This window comes from Pelophylax lessonae (assembly GCF_965119305.1).
Source record: "Pelophylax lessonae genome assembly, chromosome: 9".
Classification (NCBI taxonomy): Eukaryota; Metazoa; Chordata; class Amphibia; order Anura; family Ranidae; genus Pelophylax; species Pelophylax lessonae.
In genome coordinates, this window is record NC_138776.1 from 55,462,380 (window position 1) to 55,478,459 (window position 16,080).

Below are 16,080 nucleotides of genomic sequence, written 5' to 3' on the forward strand. Positions count from 1 at the left end.
CTTTGGAGTGCAACTTTGGTGCAACTTTGGCTGGGTGCAACTTGGATACGACGTTGGCTTTGACCAGTGATAATGGACAATGTTGCACACAAGTTGCATTGTATAACATTCAGGTATGACTTTCATGCAAATTCTGAGGGTTAACATTGAAGTCTATGGCCCTCAAGTTGCATTGAACTTAAGTAGTGCATTAACAACTTTGAAGTTGCTCTAAGGCCCATTTCACACTTGTACGACTCCAAAGTTGTGGCGACTTTGAAGTGCAACTTTGGTGCAACTTTGACGCAACTTTGGATGGGGCCAACTTGGATACGACTTTGGCTTTGACCTCTGATAATGGAAAACTGTTGCACACAAGTTGCATTGTATAAAATTCAGGTATGACTTTCATGCAACTTCTGAGGGTTAACATTTAAGTCTATGGCCCTCAAGTTGCATGAAAGTCAGACCAAAGTAGTGCATAAACTACTCTGAAGTTGCTGCAACTTTAAGTCGCACATATATGAATGGTTATCTTTGGAAAACATGGGGAATGACTTGTCATGCAACTTTGATGTCCAAAGTTGCCTGACAAGTTGCACAAATGTGAATGGAGCCTAAAGGGATAAGATGGCATTTGGGGTCACATCATTGATATACAACACATATCCAGAAACTTTCTGCTTTTGAAATAACACTTCTCAAAACACAGACAATACATGTAAAAATAACTTTATTTAATGGTTGTTCAGTCATTTGTGGGCAAACAGGTAGAAAAGCGCCCTCTCCTGGACTCTCTCAGCAGTTAGTTCAGAACGAGAACCTGGGGGACTCCAGCCACTATTTTGGCGTTTTCCTTAAATTTATATCTGAAAAATAAAGAACAGGACATTAGTGACATTCTTATACTTGTTCTTTAATAATCTGAAGTCTACAAACCCGTAATATGGCTTATGACAGTATTTATAGAAATTTGCTAACATAGATATAAAAGTTTGAAGAATTTTCTCATAGCTAAACATACTTGGAGTAAAACTGAGATGCTGAAGGTAACATACAGTCATACAGAGAACCCATCCCTGCCAAAAAGTTGCTGGATAGATGATACTATACAGTGATTGGTCAAATGTGCCTGGCTTTGGTTCAAGGAAAATTAACTGAGTTTGAATATTAACTCCTTCATGCCAAAGTAACAAAAATATGCGTCCTTCTGCTTCAAGTGGGTGCACTGGGGTGATATGCAGCTGCAGGCATCCCCCCCGGTACCATTTTTTAGAGCCGGAGATCGGCTTTCTTGTAATAGCAACCAATGCGGCTAATCAGCCGCTCTGCTGTTATAACAAGCAGGGGGAGGGGACGGGTCTCGGATCTAGTAACCCGGAAGCGATGTCATGATATCACTTCAGGTTTACTGGAGCCTTAAAGGCATCAGATTTTAAAAAAATGTCAGTATTCAAAATAGCCAAACTTGGCGTTTTGAATGCTTTGAAGTGGTAGGGGGGATTTGGGGTCCTATAGACCCCAGATCCCTCCATAAAAATACCTGACACATGACTATTGCTGTCACAAGGGATGTTTACATTTTTTTAAATTAGGTCAGGCGCCTTTAACCACTTGCCGACCAGTCACGTTGACTGTACTGCAGCAAAGTGGTTCGTTATCGTCTGGCGACGTAGACCTATGTCACCAGACGATCCCCTGTATTCAGTTACAGCCGGATTCGGGCCAGGGGAGGAGCAGCGGTGATCACCGCTGCTCTTCCCCGATCGTCGGGGATCTAGTGTGGAAATCCGCCCGCTTGTGTAAACAAAGCGGGCGGATCTCCTAAGTGACAGGCAGGGTCAGATTGCAGGGTTCAGCATAGCTGAACCTGCGATCTGTCCCTGTGTCACTCAGTCACCTCCCCCCACACACGTCAGTAAGCACCAGGCATACATTAACCCCTCGCTCTCCAATAAAAATTAACCCCTTCCCTGCCAGTGTCATTTTTACAGTAACAGTGCATATGTATAGCACTGATTACTGTAGTAATGTCACTGGTACCCCCAAAAGTGTCAAAAATGTCAGTCAAGGGTCCGATCTGTGCGCCGCAATGTCGCAGTCCCGCAAAAAAAATCGCAGATCGACGCCATTACTCGTTAAAAAAAAAACACCAAAAATTACAGAAGTCTTTCCCTTAGTTAGTAAACGCAATAACTTTTGCGCAAACCAATCAAAATACGCTTATTGCGATTTTTTTTACCAAAAATATGTAGCAGAAAACAAATTGGCCTAAAATGATAAAAAAGTTTGATTTTTACATTTTTTTGGGGGGGAATTTCATGTGAAAAATATTGTTGTTTTTTCAAAATTGTCGCTCTTTCTTTGTTTATAGCGCAAAAAGTAAAAATCGCACAGGTGATCAAATACCACCAAAAGAAATCTCTATTTGTGGGGAAAAAAAGGACATAAATTTAATTTGGGTACAGCATTGCACGACTGCGCAATTGTCTGTTAACTTAACACAGTGCCGAATCACAAAATATGGCCTGGTCAGGAATGGGGTAAAACCTTCCGGTCATAAAGCGGTTAAAAATACGCTCATTGAGAATTTTTTTGTCAAAGACATGTAGCTAAATACATTTTGGCCTAAATATATGACAAAAATTGAATATATTGGATATTTTTTAACTGTCAAAGTAGAAAAATATTGTTATTTTTTCAAAATGTTTGAATTTTTTTATTAATATCGCAAAAAATAAAAAGCACAGAGGTGATCAAATACCACCAAAAGAAAGCTCTGTTTGTGGGAAAAAAAGGATGTAAATTTAGCTTGGGTACGGCATTGCATGACCGCGCAATTGTCAGTTAAAGTCGCACAGTGCCGAATCGCAAAAAGTGGCCCAGACGTAAGGCAGCAAAATCCTCCGGTGGTAAAGTGGTTAAGGCTCCAGTACCCGGAAGTGATGTCATGATGGTTTCTACATCGGAGACCCGATTAGAGTAAGGTGACCAGATTTTTAAAATGAAATTCAGGGACATATATTTTTTTTTTTTTATTGGCAAATGGCACAGGACTGCATAATATACAGAGCACTTGGCACAGGACTGCATAATACACAGAGCACTGGGCACAGGGCTGCATAATACACAGACCGCTGGGCACAGGACTACATAATACACAGAGGGCTGGGCACAGGACTGCATAATACACAGAGCGCTGGGCACAGGACTGCATAATACACAGAGCACTGGGCACAGGACCGCATAATACACAGAGCGCTGGGTAAAGAACTGCATAATACACCGGGCGCTGGGTACAGGACTACATAATACACAGAGTGCTGGGCACAGGACTGCACAATACACAGAGGGCTGGGTACAGGACTGCATAATACACAGAGTGCTGGGCACAGAACTGCATAATACACAGAGTGCTGGGTACATGACTACATAATACACAGATCGCTGGGCATAGGACTGCATAATACACAGAGCGCTGGGCACAGGACTGCATAATACACAGAGTGCTGGGTACAGGACTGCATAATACACAGATCGCTGGGTACAGGACTGCATAATACACAGAGAGCTGGGCACAGGACTACATAATATACAGGAATGTGTTAGGCATAGAGTACAGGGTTCAGAGGTTTGCTATGCACAGAGGACACTTCTGCTCCCAAATCCATAGCTCACCTCTGCACCCTTCTCCCACAGATTATGTCTGCAGCCACCTCTTAGCCCTTCCCCCACAACAGCTAAACTCTCCATCTCTCCATGCAGCTCTGACCCCTGCTCCCCCACTGCCCTCCCCTGTGTACAAACAGACCCCCCGCCCCTCCCCATCTACTCACCTCCTGGTCTCAGCCCTCCACACAGTCAATTTTTGGCTCTGCCTCTCCTCCACTGAACAGCAGCAGGAGAGGCAGTGAGATTGTCCAGCAGGGGGCATCTGCATCTGAGCCACCAGGCTGTTTCTCAGCCAGCATGGGATGCCCTGTCTACATGAATCTGGCCCTGAATCTGGGGACAGACTAGGACCGGGGACAGTGTTCTCATCCTGGGGAATGTCCCCGGAAACCAGGGACGTCTGGTCACCCTAGATTGGAGCCAAATCCGACTTTGTTTGGGTCTTCGGCCAGCCAGGGGACATGCCAGATGGTCGCTCGGGTCTCCCGGTGGGGCGGGAGACCCAGGTGAGCCACGGAAGGCAGCAGGAGAGGAAGGGGACATCCACTCCGAATCCTTGTAATCAGGGCCGCTGATGGGGGGGGGGGACCACCAGCCCTCTTGTAGGGGGCCCGAGCACACAGGGGGGCCCCACACAGAGAGGGGGATTAGTGATGGACAACAAATACAGAAATCTTCCTCCAGCACCTGAATCTGATCTGTCCCTCTCCCTGCTATCAGCTTTTATCTGTTGAGAAAGAGACAGTCGTCCCTCACTAATCCCCCTCCCTTGTGTGGGCCCCCCTCCCAGCACTTCTCTCTGCTCAGGAGTTTATTTGTAAATTGCAACTTTGTTTCTCTCTCTCTGTCTCTCTGATCACGGAGCTCCAACTGCCCAGCCTGTATATTTTTCTCATCTCATCTTCTTTTTTATTTAACATAGTTTTTTTTTAGTATTAGCAGGAATTATGTGAGTTATGTTATATTTGTGTCTGCTAATAGTGATTTTGTTGTAATTTTAGCTAAATATATCTTTAATATTTTCTAGGGGGGGGGGGGGGGGCTGCGATTTCTAACAGCAGCCCTGCTTGTAATAATCACCGAGCAGCTGCTCAGCTGCATCCATTGTTCTTACAAGAAAGCCGACTGTCAGCTCTAAACAACGGTACCAGCATGATGCCTATAGCTGCAGATAACATCACCCCAGTACAACAACTTGAGGCCCCATATTTGCATCAGTGTGAAGGGGTTAAATCTCCTTTGAAAATGATAACAGGGTGGTAGCCCTGTCAGTTTTGGTTATTGCTCTGAATGCAATACAGAAGAGCTTTGTACTTTGAAACAAGCTTGTCGTGTGATGATGACATATTTTATCAATTGAAAAATATAAACACGCAAGCTCCGTACTACATATATATTTAACGTGTTACTAAACCCACAGCAGTAAAATCAGTCTGTATATGCAGTAAAGCATGCTTGTGGAACCTAAGGAGTTAATCCTCTGCATGTGTAAAAATGCTGTTTGACCCTGTCCTCTCTGATTCTCCCCTTCTTTCACTGTCCCCAATCCATCTCCTGATAGAACATATTTTTCTTGGGAGAGTGCATGTGATCAGCACAGGGCCAATCAGCACTGTCCGGGGAGGGGGTCAGGGGTCCTGCAGCCTCATAGAACAGTCAGAGCAGACTGAAAACTCCTCCTGCAAGCTTTAACCAGACACTGATAGAAGTCACAAGACTGCTGTATACTGCTAATGAGAAAAGGTATTTAACAGTTTTAATTTACTAAAATAATTGGATTTCTATGTTCTGTGTACTGTGGGAGATCAGATATAGTGAATGCAGGGTCCTGGGGAGACCAGATATAGTGAATGCAGGGTCCTGGGGAGACCAGATATAGTGAATGCAGGGTCCTGGGGAGACCAGATATAGTGAATGCAGGATCCTGGGGAGACCAGATATAGTGACTGCAGGATCCTGGGGAGACCAGATATAGTGAATGCAGGGTCCTGGGGAGACCAGATATAGTGAATGCAGGATCCTGGGGAGACCAGATATAGTGAATGCAGGATCCTGGGGAGACCAGATATAGTGACTGCAGGATCCTGTGGAGACCAGATATAGTGAATGCAGGGTGCTGGGGAGACCAGATATAGTGAATGCAGGATCCTGGGGAGACCAGATATAGTGAATGCAGGCTCCTGGGGAGACCAGATATAGTGAATGCAGGGTCCTGGGGAGACAGGATATAGTGAATGCAGGATCCTGGGGAGACCAGATATAGTGAATGCAGGATCCTGGGGAGACCAGATATAGTGAATGCAGGCTCCTGGGGAGACCAGATATAGTGAATGCAGGGTCCTGGGGAGACCAGATATAGTGAATGCAGGATCCTGGGGAGACCAGATATAGTGAATGCAGGCTCCTGGGGAGACCAGATATAGTGAATGCAGGATCCTGGGGAGACCAGATATAGTGAATGCAGGATCCTGGGGAGACCAGATATAGTGAATGCAGGATCCTGGGGAACCCAGATATAGTGAATGCAGGATCCTGGGGAGACCAGATATAGTGAATGCAGGATCCTGGGGAGACCAGATATAGTGAATGCAGGATCCTGGGGAGACCAGATATAGTGAATGCAGGGTCTGGGTTTAGTAACACTTGAAGCAATTTTCGGTGTGACACAGCCAGGGCTGAGTTGGTTTGGGGACAATTCTATAGTAACAATATAAGGGAAATACTCACATCACTCCATCCTTCCCAGACTGCACTGTCACTGTGAAAGCTCCAACTTGCTTCATCTTCAGTAGGCCCCAGCGCCAAACAAATGTCACCTTATTGACACTTCCAACATCTATATTGGCATCAATAAAAGCTGTGTATGTCATGCCCCATATGATAGAACCACTGTAAAATTAAAATACATTAATTGAATAAATCAATTAAAATACAATAACATTTAAAGGAAGTAAAATGCACAGGGGTTTTCGGTGGTAAAAAAAAAACAGCAACATTTTAAAGCGGTATTAAACCTAATAGCAAACATTTCTTATATTGCAGCTTACCAATTCTTAGATGTGATGGCTGCATTAGTTTCCTTTTTTAGACTTTCTTTCCTTTTCTTTCCCCTGTTGATCTGGCCAGCGAGTCTGTTGTTTTACAGAAGCACAAGCTCTCCAGCAGAATGAATCAGTTTACATGAATGGGACACACCGTTTAACACTGGCAGGGGTGAATAAAGTGATCTGCTTTTTTATATTCATGTAAAACCTTTATCCCAAGAGGAAAAAAAAACTGTTTGTTGTAACTAATTATAAACTGTGAGCTAGAGTTTGGCTTTAATGTGTTATTACTTTTAAATCTACTGCTTCATTTTACACTACCCTGCCCCCCCCCCCCCGACTGACAATGATACTGTCTGCTGGGCCTCCTGTGCTCCTTCATCCAGAGTGGAGGCACTCGGGTACAGGAGGTGTGTTACTGGCCAAATCACCAGATGAAAACAAAGAGAAAAAGCCAAAGAAAAGAAAACAAATGCAGCCACCACAACTAATGATTGGTCAGAAGCAATATAATACATTTTTGGTTTTAGGTTTAAAGTGGGTCTAAACCCATGACATTTAAGGCAACCAGGAATGACCAAAATTGTTTAGTCTTTGATGAGTGTTGCTCACCTGTGTATTTTGTATTCCGGAGTCTTTCCATTAGGTCCTTCTAAGGAAACAGCGAATGATCCTCTTTCAAAAAAAACATTTTTAACATGAACAGTGACCTTGTATCGCCAACCTGCAGAAATATTACATGATGATAATATTAAAAAAAAATATAGCTGCTAGTTAATATGTTCTGTACAAATGGGGAAAAATTAAACATTTCCAGGCTATGTTCTCTGCAATTCAGCTGTGCGAATGTGGAAAATACCGCATTATGGCCACTAGATGGCCCTGAACATAAGTATGCTCCTTAGTGCCATCTAGTGGCCATTCTTCAGTATTTTCCACAATTACACATGTAAATTGCAAAGAATATAGCCTAAAAAAATGTAATTTTTCCTGATTCGCACAGAACAAACATATATGCAGTTTCAATTGATGAGCATTTCTTTGTATAAACACCCCCCTAATGTAATGTTATCAGCTAAAAAGAAATGTGCGGCTCATTAAGAAACGAATGTATCATTATTAAAAATCTTCTTTCCATTGAAACACCCAAATGTAATTTTTTAAAGTGGCAAATGGCAAATCATCATGGCAGCAGTAGAAGGTGTACAGCCTTCTCTGAATTCCTGCCTACAATACAGTCATGCCCACTAATATCATTGCCCAATTCCAATTATTTGCTAACTCAAATGTGGAAACTTATTAAAAAGTTTTGTGCAAACATTTTGTGCTCATCAGCTGATGCAAAGCCGATAAAGCCACCTCATTTCCTGGCTGGAGGACATCCAGCATCATCAATTCTTTTCTCCCCAGCCTCGCTGTCCTTGGCCCATCCCTTTTTATTAATTTGATTTTAATTCTTTCAGGAAGCTAAGTCCCTCCCACAAGCCAAATTTTCTGATAACTCCATATGAAGTAAGATACCAGAGCGGTGATTTCCTTCCTACAATATAGGGTCTCACAAGGTCATTATAAGACATGTCCTCCCATTAAGCACTCATTTCCAACAAGCATATAGGAATAGTCTTAGGCTGGGTTCACATACACAAAATTACCAAAAGTATTGGGACACACTATCCCAGTCTTAGTCTGTAGGGTTCAATATTGAGTTGGCCCACCCTTTGCGGCTATAACAGCTTCAACTCTTCTGGGAAGGCTGTCCACAAGGTTTAGGAGCGTGTCTATGGGAATGTTTGACCATTCTTCCAGAAGCACATTTGTGAGGTCATGTGAACGAGAAGGCCTGGATCACATTCTCCGCTCTAATTCATCCCAAAGGTGTTCTATCGGGTTGAGGTCAGGAAGGGGCCATCTCCAAACTGTTCCCACAAAGTTGGGAGCATGAAATTGTCCAAAATGTCTTGGTATGCTGACGCCTTAAGAGTTCCCTTCATTGGAACTAAGGGTCCAAGCCCAACCCCTAAAAACAACCCCACACCATAATCCCCTTCCAACAAATGAAATTGATTAGTGCACAAAGCAAGGTCCATAAAGACATGGATGAGCCAGTTTGGGGTGGAGGAACTTGAGAGACCTGACCTCAACCTGATAGAACTCCTTTGGGATAAATTAGAGTCCCAACTGCGAGCCAGGCCTTCACGTCCAACATCAGTGCCTGACGTCAAAAATTTGCTCCTGGAAGAATGGTCAAACATTCCCATAGACACACTCCTAAACCTTGTGGACAGCCTTTCCAGAAGAGTTGAAGCTGTTATAGATGCAAAGGCTAGGCCAACTCAATATTGAACCCTACGGACTATGACGTCCCAATACTTTTGGTAATGTAGTGTATATCCCGCTGCGGTTTGCAGCCCGGAGTGCGGTGCGTTTCTGTTCACCAGTTCAGGTGCAATTCAGGTGCGAATTTGCACCTGAATTCGCACCTGAACCAGACCGAAAAATGCACAGGACTCTTTTCATAACTGCATTGTGTGATCCGGATTGAAAGCCGGTAACATTCACATGTTATGCGAATTGGATGTTGTTAAAAACGCATCCAATTCGCATATATGTGAACCTGGCCTTAATATGTACAGAATAAAGGCAGTATAAAGTTAGGTAAAAGTCTTGTATGACTTTTTTATTAAGAAAAAGTATGTAGCGCCAAAAGTCAATGAACAACAATGAAATGTGAATACTGTGTTATAAATGGACAACACATTAAAATAAAGTCCAAAAAAGTGCTAAAATGAAAAAACGTCTAATCTTGAATGAAAATCAACAATAAAAAAACAATATAGTGACAAAATATAGATTTAAATGCACAGTCCCATGATAGGATCAGCAATATAAACTTATTGGGGAAAGCACAAAATTCAGAGCACAGAGGTTCACAAAACATTGGTGGTGACTTGAAAAGTGAAGACGTGATCCAGTACAGTGCTCCAAAACCATCCACCACACCCCTGGGAAATGGACACTCACCGGAAAAGCTGGCTGTTGCTACAGCAGCAAACACGCACACCCCTTGATAACGTCCTATTGGATGAAACGTGTCGGGGGGAGACACTAGTGCTGACGTCAGGCCACTGTCCGATATCGGTCGGTAGTGGCACCCACTGTCATATGGCTTTATGATTCATTTTATTTGGGCTTTTAACATACACATCCAATAAATACTACGATATGGAGACTTCATCTGGCTCCCGGTGAGCTTTATTAACCGCAGCTACATCTGGATGGTGCAAGTTGCTGAACAGCCTTCCCCACAACAGATGGAGTGTTTGCTGCTGTAACGGCAGCCACCTTTTCCGCTGAGTGTCCATTTCACAGGGGTGTGGTGGATGATTCTGGAGCACTGTACTGGATCACTTCTTCACTTTTCAAGTCATCACCAATTTTTTGTGCACATCTTTCCACCAATAAGTTTATATTGCTGATCCTATCATGGGACTGCCCATTTAAATCTATATATTTCACTATATTGTTTTCTTATTTGTTGATTTTCATTCAAGATTGGACTTTTATAGATAACATAGATAGGAAAGTCATTAAAAAAAATAGATTTTCACTTTAGGGTGGGAAAAATCCACTTTTGCCTTTAGGCCATTGCAGTCAATGTAGTCAATGGTATCCTGCACACTCCTAGAAATATCTAAGTGAGACCTACAGAAATTTTAGGCAAGATAATAATTCATGAAAAGAAGAGGGACTGTAATAGTGAACTATGAGAGTTGGTAGGAGCAGTGGTAATCCATCTGAAACGTACGTGAAAAGATTTTGCTATCTCCGGTGTTCAAGTAAAATTTCTGATTGAACGATGTGATTCCAGAATAGTTTGCTGCAAAATGTCCCATCATTGGGCACCCATTGCTGGGACACGGGAAGCCGACACCCTGCGGGGAGAGAGGAGAGATTGGTACAAATATTGACACAAAAGTGATTACTGTCATCACCAGTCCTTCCCAGTGGTGTACCAATGGGGGGGGGGGTGTGATCCGCCCTGGGTGCCACACATTGAGGGGTCGGGGGGGTGTTAGGAGGGCTGCTGGGGGATCGCCAGCCTTCCCGCACTAGGCGGATCTGCCATCTCAGCAGGGGGGCCCAGAGGTAGAGTGGGCAGGGACTCCCAAATCCTGTCCACCAATAAGCTAGTCTCCACAGCTGTTTAGAAAAAAACAATTCTCTGTCACCTGGGCTGCACAGTGGGGGACTAGCTTTTTGTTAGACAGAATTTTGGATTCCTGTCCGCTCTACCCCCCTCCCCCCAGTTTCCTCCAGCCCTAGTTGCCCAGCTCGGTGATACCTAGGAGGAAGGGAGAGGACCAGATGTACCAGCTGTGCACTGCTCCCAGGCTCCTGCAGACAGGTGCTGGGGTGGGGGGGGGGACTAACAATGTTGCATTTCAACTCTTGGGTAATATCAAGAACGTTTAGAGTGACACATCTGGGGGGGGGCCCTGCTGCCCCCTATTGATGGGCACTAGTAAGGCTGCATTGATGGCCACTTATCAGGGCGCGCTGATGGGCACTGGTGAGGCTGCATTGATGAGGCTGCATTGATGGACACTTGGGGGGCTGCGTTGATGGGCACTGATGAGGCTGCACTGATGGGCACTGGCGAGGCTGTGCCAATGGGCACTGGTGAGGCTGTGCTGATGGGGGGATGCCAGATATAAGAATCGCCCTGGGTGACAAATGCTCTAGGTATGCCCTGGTATTTCCATGTCTAAAGGGATGTATTCATAGCCTAAATGTACGTGGTTTCCCTCTACTTGTTTTTACATTTACAGAAGAAAGGCATTGTTCCTCAAACTGCACATTCAAAAAGACCAGTGACATTCCATACAGATATTCTATTAATGATAAATTCCCACAATGTATTTCAGATCCATAATTTTATCATAAATACACAACAGGATGGGTTTGTTTTGGTGCGTCACATTTCCATTGAAGAGAAAATGATGGTTGCCCTTTCGGAGTAAAATGTAAGGGTTACAGTGTGTTTATAATAGGATTTAGACTAGGGTATACAGATACAGAAAAACGATCTGTCAGTATCATGTGATAATGTGGAACATACTGCATTTCCAGGGTTGAACAAAATAACAGAACACCCCAACAATAGATCATCATCATGGAGCTAATAAGGAGATTGACCTTTTGAAGCTCAAAACATACAGATCATTTTGAGACTAGGCCACAGAAGCGGGATAATTCAGTTTAGTAATTTTGGAGGACTTTGTAGAATTTGGTGACTATCCTCTACAGTAGGGATGAGGTTTGGGTCTGCCACTACCAGGGTTTGCTATGAACCCACCATAATTGAAATTTGTGGCTCTGGCAAATGAATGTAGGCATTTGCTGGACACAATTCTTTGTAACCATAATGCACTGCCTGGCCTTTGCCCTTAGGTGGCTAAAAACCATGCTGGCTTAAATAGCCAATAAGGGGGTGTATGGTAGGTTGAGCAGACGTCCCCGGTTTAAGGGGATAGTCCCCGGTTTTATCCCTGGATTGCAGGAGTGGCCCTAGGTACAGAGCAGATCCTGGACAGTTGCTGAAGCCAGTGGAATTCTAACAGGGTAGGTACGCCCCAGGTGCCACACACTGGGCCAGTGTCACCCACTGTGACAGTTTTAATTTGAATCGCCGGGCACCCACCGTCACACAAAGTTCCGCCTCCTGGTTTGGCTCCTTTGATAGACAGCACACTTGTCCAATGCTGGGACATGTGCTGTCTATCATAGGTAGGAGCTGATCCAGGAGGCGGGACTTGTGTGATGACATGCGCCTAGCAATTCAAATTAAAGTGGACACAGCGGGCTACTCTGGCCTGTGTGATGATCCAGCCAGCTCTCCTCTTCCTCCCTTCTCTCTGATCCCCTGCACTGATGAGGCTGCATTTCTGGGCACTGGTCAGGTTGCATTGGATGGGCACTGGTAAAGCTGCATTGATGGGCACTGGTGAGGCTACATTGCTGGGCACTGGTGAGGCTGCATTGATGGGCACTGGTGGAGCTGCATAGATGGGCACTGCTGAGGCTGCATAAGTGAACATAGCTGAGCCCTGCATTCTTTATGTGGGGGGGGGGGGGGTGACCTTGGGCCTGGGCTCAGTTGTGGACAGGACCCTCTCAAAATGCACAGAGGTCTCCTAGATGGGAGGCACAGAAGCAAGGTGAGGACAGCGGGATAACACTGCCAGGCTAGTCTCCAGGAGGAACAAGGAACATCCAAGAGGGCTGGTAAGTGACACATAGTCAGGAGGACTGGGAGGCACGCCTGAAAGGACCGGGATGGAGCAGTCTGGGATGGGTGCAGAGCCAGTCAGGAGGACTGTGGTGGCAGGGGCAGTAGAAAGAGGCAGCTGCAACCCGGGAGGGCTGGTAGTGCCTGAAGAGGTGGCACTGGGGGCAATAGCCACATGTAGGAAAACTAGCATTAAAGACTACCAATTTTTGCTACACCTTAGGGGTCTGCGGTCCCTGCCTGCAAAGGGCATTTGCTTTGGGTCTGACTGAGTCAGTGTCAGATCGTCACATCAGTGCTAGCTGGTCCTGGGAGTGATAGTCTGCAAGCACAGTAATGTGCTGTAGGTTGAGAAGAGATTGCATATACCGGAGTGTACATAGTTACGTTCACTTCTTACCAATTTCCTTTAATCAAGTGGGCATCCCATATGTTCCCTTCCCCATCCAAGTTCAATTCCCCAAATAAAAAAAAAAACAATCAAAGCTGTAAGGCCTGCTTATTGTCTCTGAGTGACTGGAAATTCGTGTGCCTGGCTGTGCAGGGTGGGAGACGACCACATTCACCAGCGGCCCCTACGGGGGTAATGCTACATGCAAGTAGGAGATTGTGGGAGACAGGGCCAGAGCGATGTCACCCCATAACACAAAGCACTCAAACAGCTCTAACCAAGCTGCTTAGATACTTTTCAGCCACTGTGCAATATTTTTGGCTATTGTTTCTCAAATAGTACTCTGATGTCAAGATACAATCTGTTGTATTTCTCCTTCTTATATTGCAGCTTAACCAAGCTGCTTACATACCGTTCAGCCACTAAACAATATCTGTTGCTATCGTCTCTCAGATAATAATTTTAGTACAAGATAAAACCTGCCTCATCTATTTTTATCTGGGACTTTTTCAAGCACTTGCATACTCTCCCACAGGCTAGCCAATTTCTATCAAACACCTACCTGAAGCCAATATTGGGAAAATTCTGGGAATAATTGGGGATACGAGGATGGGAGGTGGTTTGGGAAAGTGGGGTTGTGGTTTTAAAGTGTTGTTGTGCACCCTTTAATAACATTTTATTAAACTTTTAGGACAATGCAGTGTGGTACCAGTGAGAAAAGACACCCACAAGCTATCATTAAATTGTTATGCCACTGATCAATTTGTAGAGTTGAGGAATTTAGCTTTAATTATTTAGAACCCCTCTTGCATACTGCAGCTTGAAAAAGCTCAGTATAGTTTTTTTTTTTTTACTGAGCTAAAATACAGCCCAATGTAATGTGCCTATGCACACAGGCGCGTAAACAAGCGCTGTGCATTCTTCAGTAAAAAATAAATAAATATAAAAATCTGCTTTTTTGGTTAATAATTTACGCCTCTCGCATGCACATACGTGTGAACGCGCAAAAATGTGCATATTGTGCAGAACAAGAACGTGAGAATAAGTTCTCGTGCATGTGTGCCAAAATGCACGCATGCGCGTGAAATTGTGCAAATGCATTTACGTGAAAATGCACGGAATTACACTTAAATACATAAAAAAAAAAACATCTGAAAAAGTAGATGCTCAAACAGGAGTATCGTGCAAGAGTTAACATTCCTATAGCCAAGGCTATACATAATAAATTGGGGTGTTACCGTGGTATTTAAAGTGATTGTAAAGGTTCTGATTTTTTTTTGTGCAAAATAATAAACATGTTATATTTACCTGCTCCTGGCTCTTCATTTTCATCAGGTGCCCCCACAGAGAGCTGCTTTCCATGGGGGCACCTGCACAGGAGCACTCACGAGTCCATTGACACAGACAGCGGGATTCGGCCCCACCCCCGGCTCCCGTGTCACTGGATTTGATTGACAACAGCAGGAGCCAATGGCTCCTGCTGCTATCAATTTATTAAATGAGGATCTGAGACAACAACTGGAGCCGCTGGGCTCGTGCCCATCACTGGAACAATCTGGTTCAGGTAAGAATAAGGGGAGTTCTTGGACAGCTGCAGCACCAAAGGTTTTTCACCTTAATGCAAAGAATGCATTAAGGTGGAAAACACTAAGACTTTACAAATCCTTTAAGCCAAGCTAAATGTAAAAGTTAAAAATGAATGACACGTGCAAAATATGTGATGCCAAAACACATTGTCACTTGTCACGGTGTTTTTTCCATGTCACCCTCAAAGCCACAAGTAAAGAACCTTCTCCCCTTTGTATGGAATTTTTTTTTTTGCTTTGTTAAATGTCCCCCGTGGCAGTGCCCTGCTCTCTATATTAGACAAGAACTTGCCGATTTGCCTTAAAATCAGAGATGTATAGTAACAAAGTAGAACTACTTCACTACTGAACTTAAGTACCGAAAGGCGGTATCTGTACTTTCCTAGAGTAGAATTTTTTTCTCCTACTTCCACTTTTACTTCACTACATTTTTTCGATGATTTCAATACTTCTACTGCAGTATTTTTTTTTTGTGCTGCATAGTTACTCGTTACAATTATAAAAATGACCACTGCCAGAACAGTAGATGGCAGGTTTCATGAAGCTTAAAACATGTGTATTATCAGCGCATACGAAAATAAATGCTACTGTATGTATAAATAAAAGCTGCATTTGAAATAATAAAAAACAATATGATGTTCAAACTTTTGACTTCTTTCTTTAATAACTACATAACACAGTACTTGTACTTTTACTTTCAGTACTTGAGTAGCAATTTTTTTTTCAAAACTACTGGTACTTTTACTTTCAGTACTTGAGTAGCAAAATTTTTAAAAAAACTACTTGCAATACTTAAGTACAAAAAATGTTGAATACTTCTACTCAAGTCACTTTTTGATTGAGCACTTCCACTTCTACTCAAGTCACTTTTTGTTCGAGCACTTGTACTTTTACTCAAGTATGGGTTTCGAGTACTTTGTACAACTCTGCTTAAAATGGCCAGAATTTAGTATGAAGGTTTGCCCTACCATAGACTTCAGTGGGGTTTACTGTTAAGTTTGCGTTTTCAAGTAGGATTCACAAATCACCCCGTAAATTTACCTAGACGGATTCACCCATCCCTGCTCTAAAGCTTCCATCAATACCTCTAAAAGTTTCCCTATTACATTAAAAAGGGAA

The 16,080-nt window shown here is 43.7% G+C and overlaps 1 protein-coding gene across 1 annotated transcript in view; it reads right to left on the minus strand.

Moving 5' to 3' along the window:
- Positions 1-730: 730 nt before the first annotated feature.
- Positions 731-16,080, minus strand: part of LOC309563776 (pancreatic lipase-related protein 2-like) — a gene marked incomplete at its 5' end in the record, with an annotated part of 42,823 nt that continues 27,473 nt past the window's right edge. The window contains 4 exons of the mRNA XM_082268380.1: positions 731-848; positions 6,379-6,540; positions 7,308-7,419; positions 10,501-10,627. Coding sequence (XP_082124506.1) covers positions 785-848; positions 6,379-6,540; positions 7,308-7,419; positions 10,501-10,627 — 465 coding nt within the window. The 3' untranslated portion in view covers positions 731-784. The remainder of the gene's footprint in view (positions 849-6,378; positions 6,541-7,307; positions 7,420-10,500; positions 10,628-16,080) is intronic.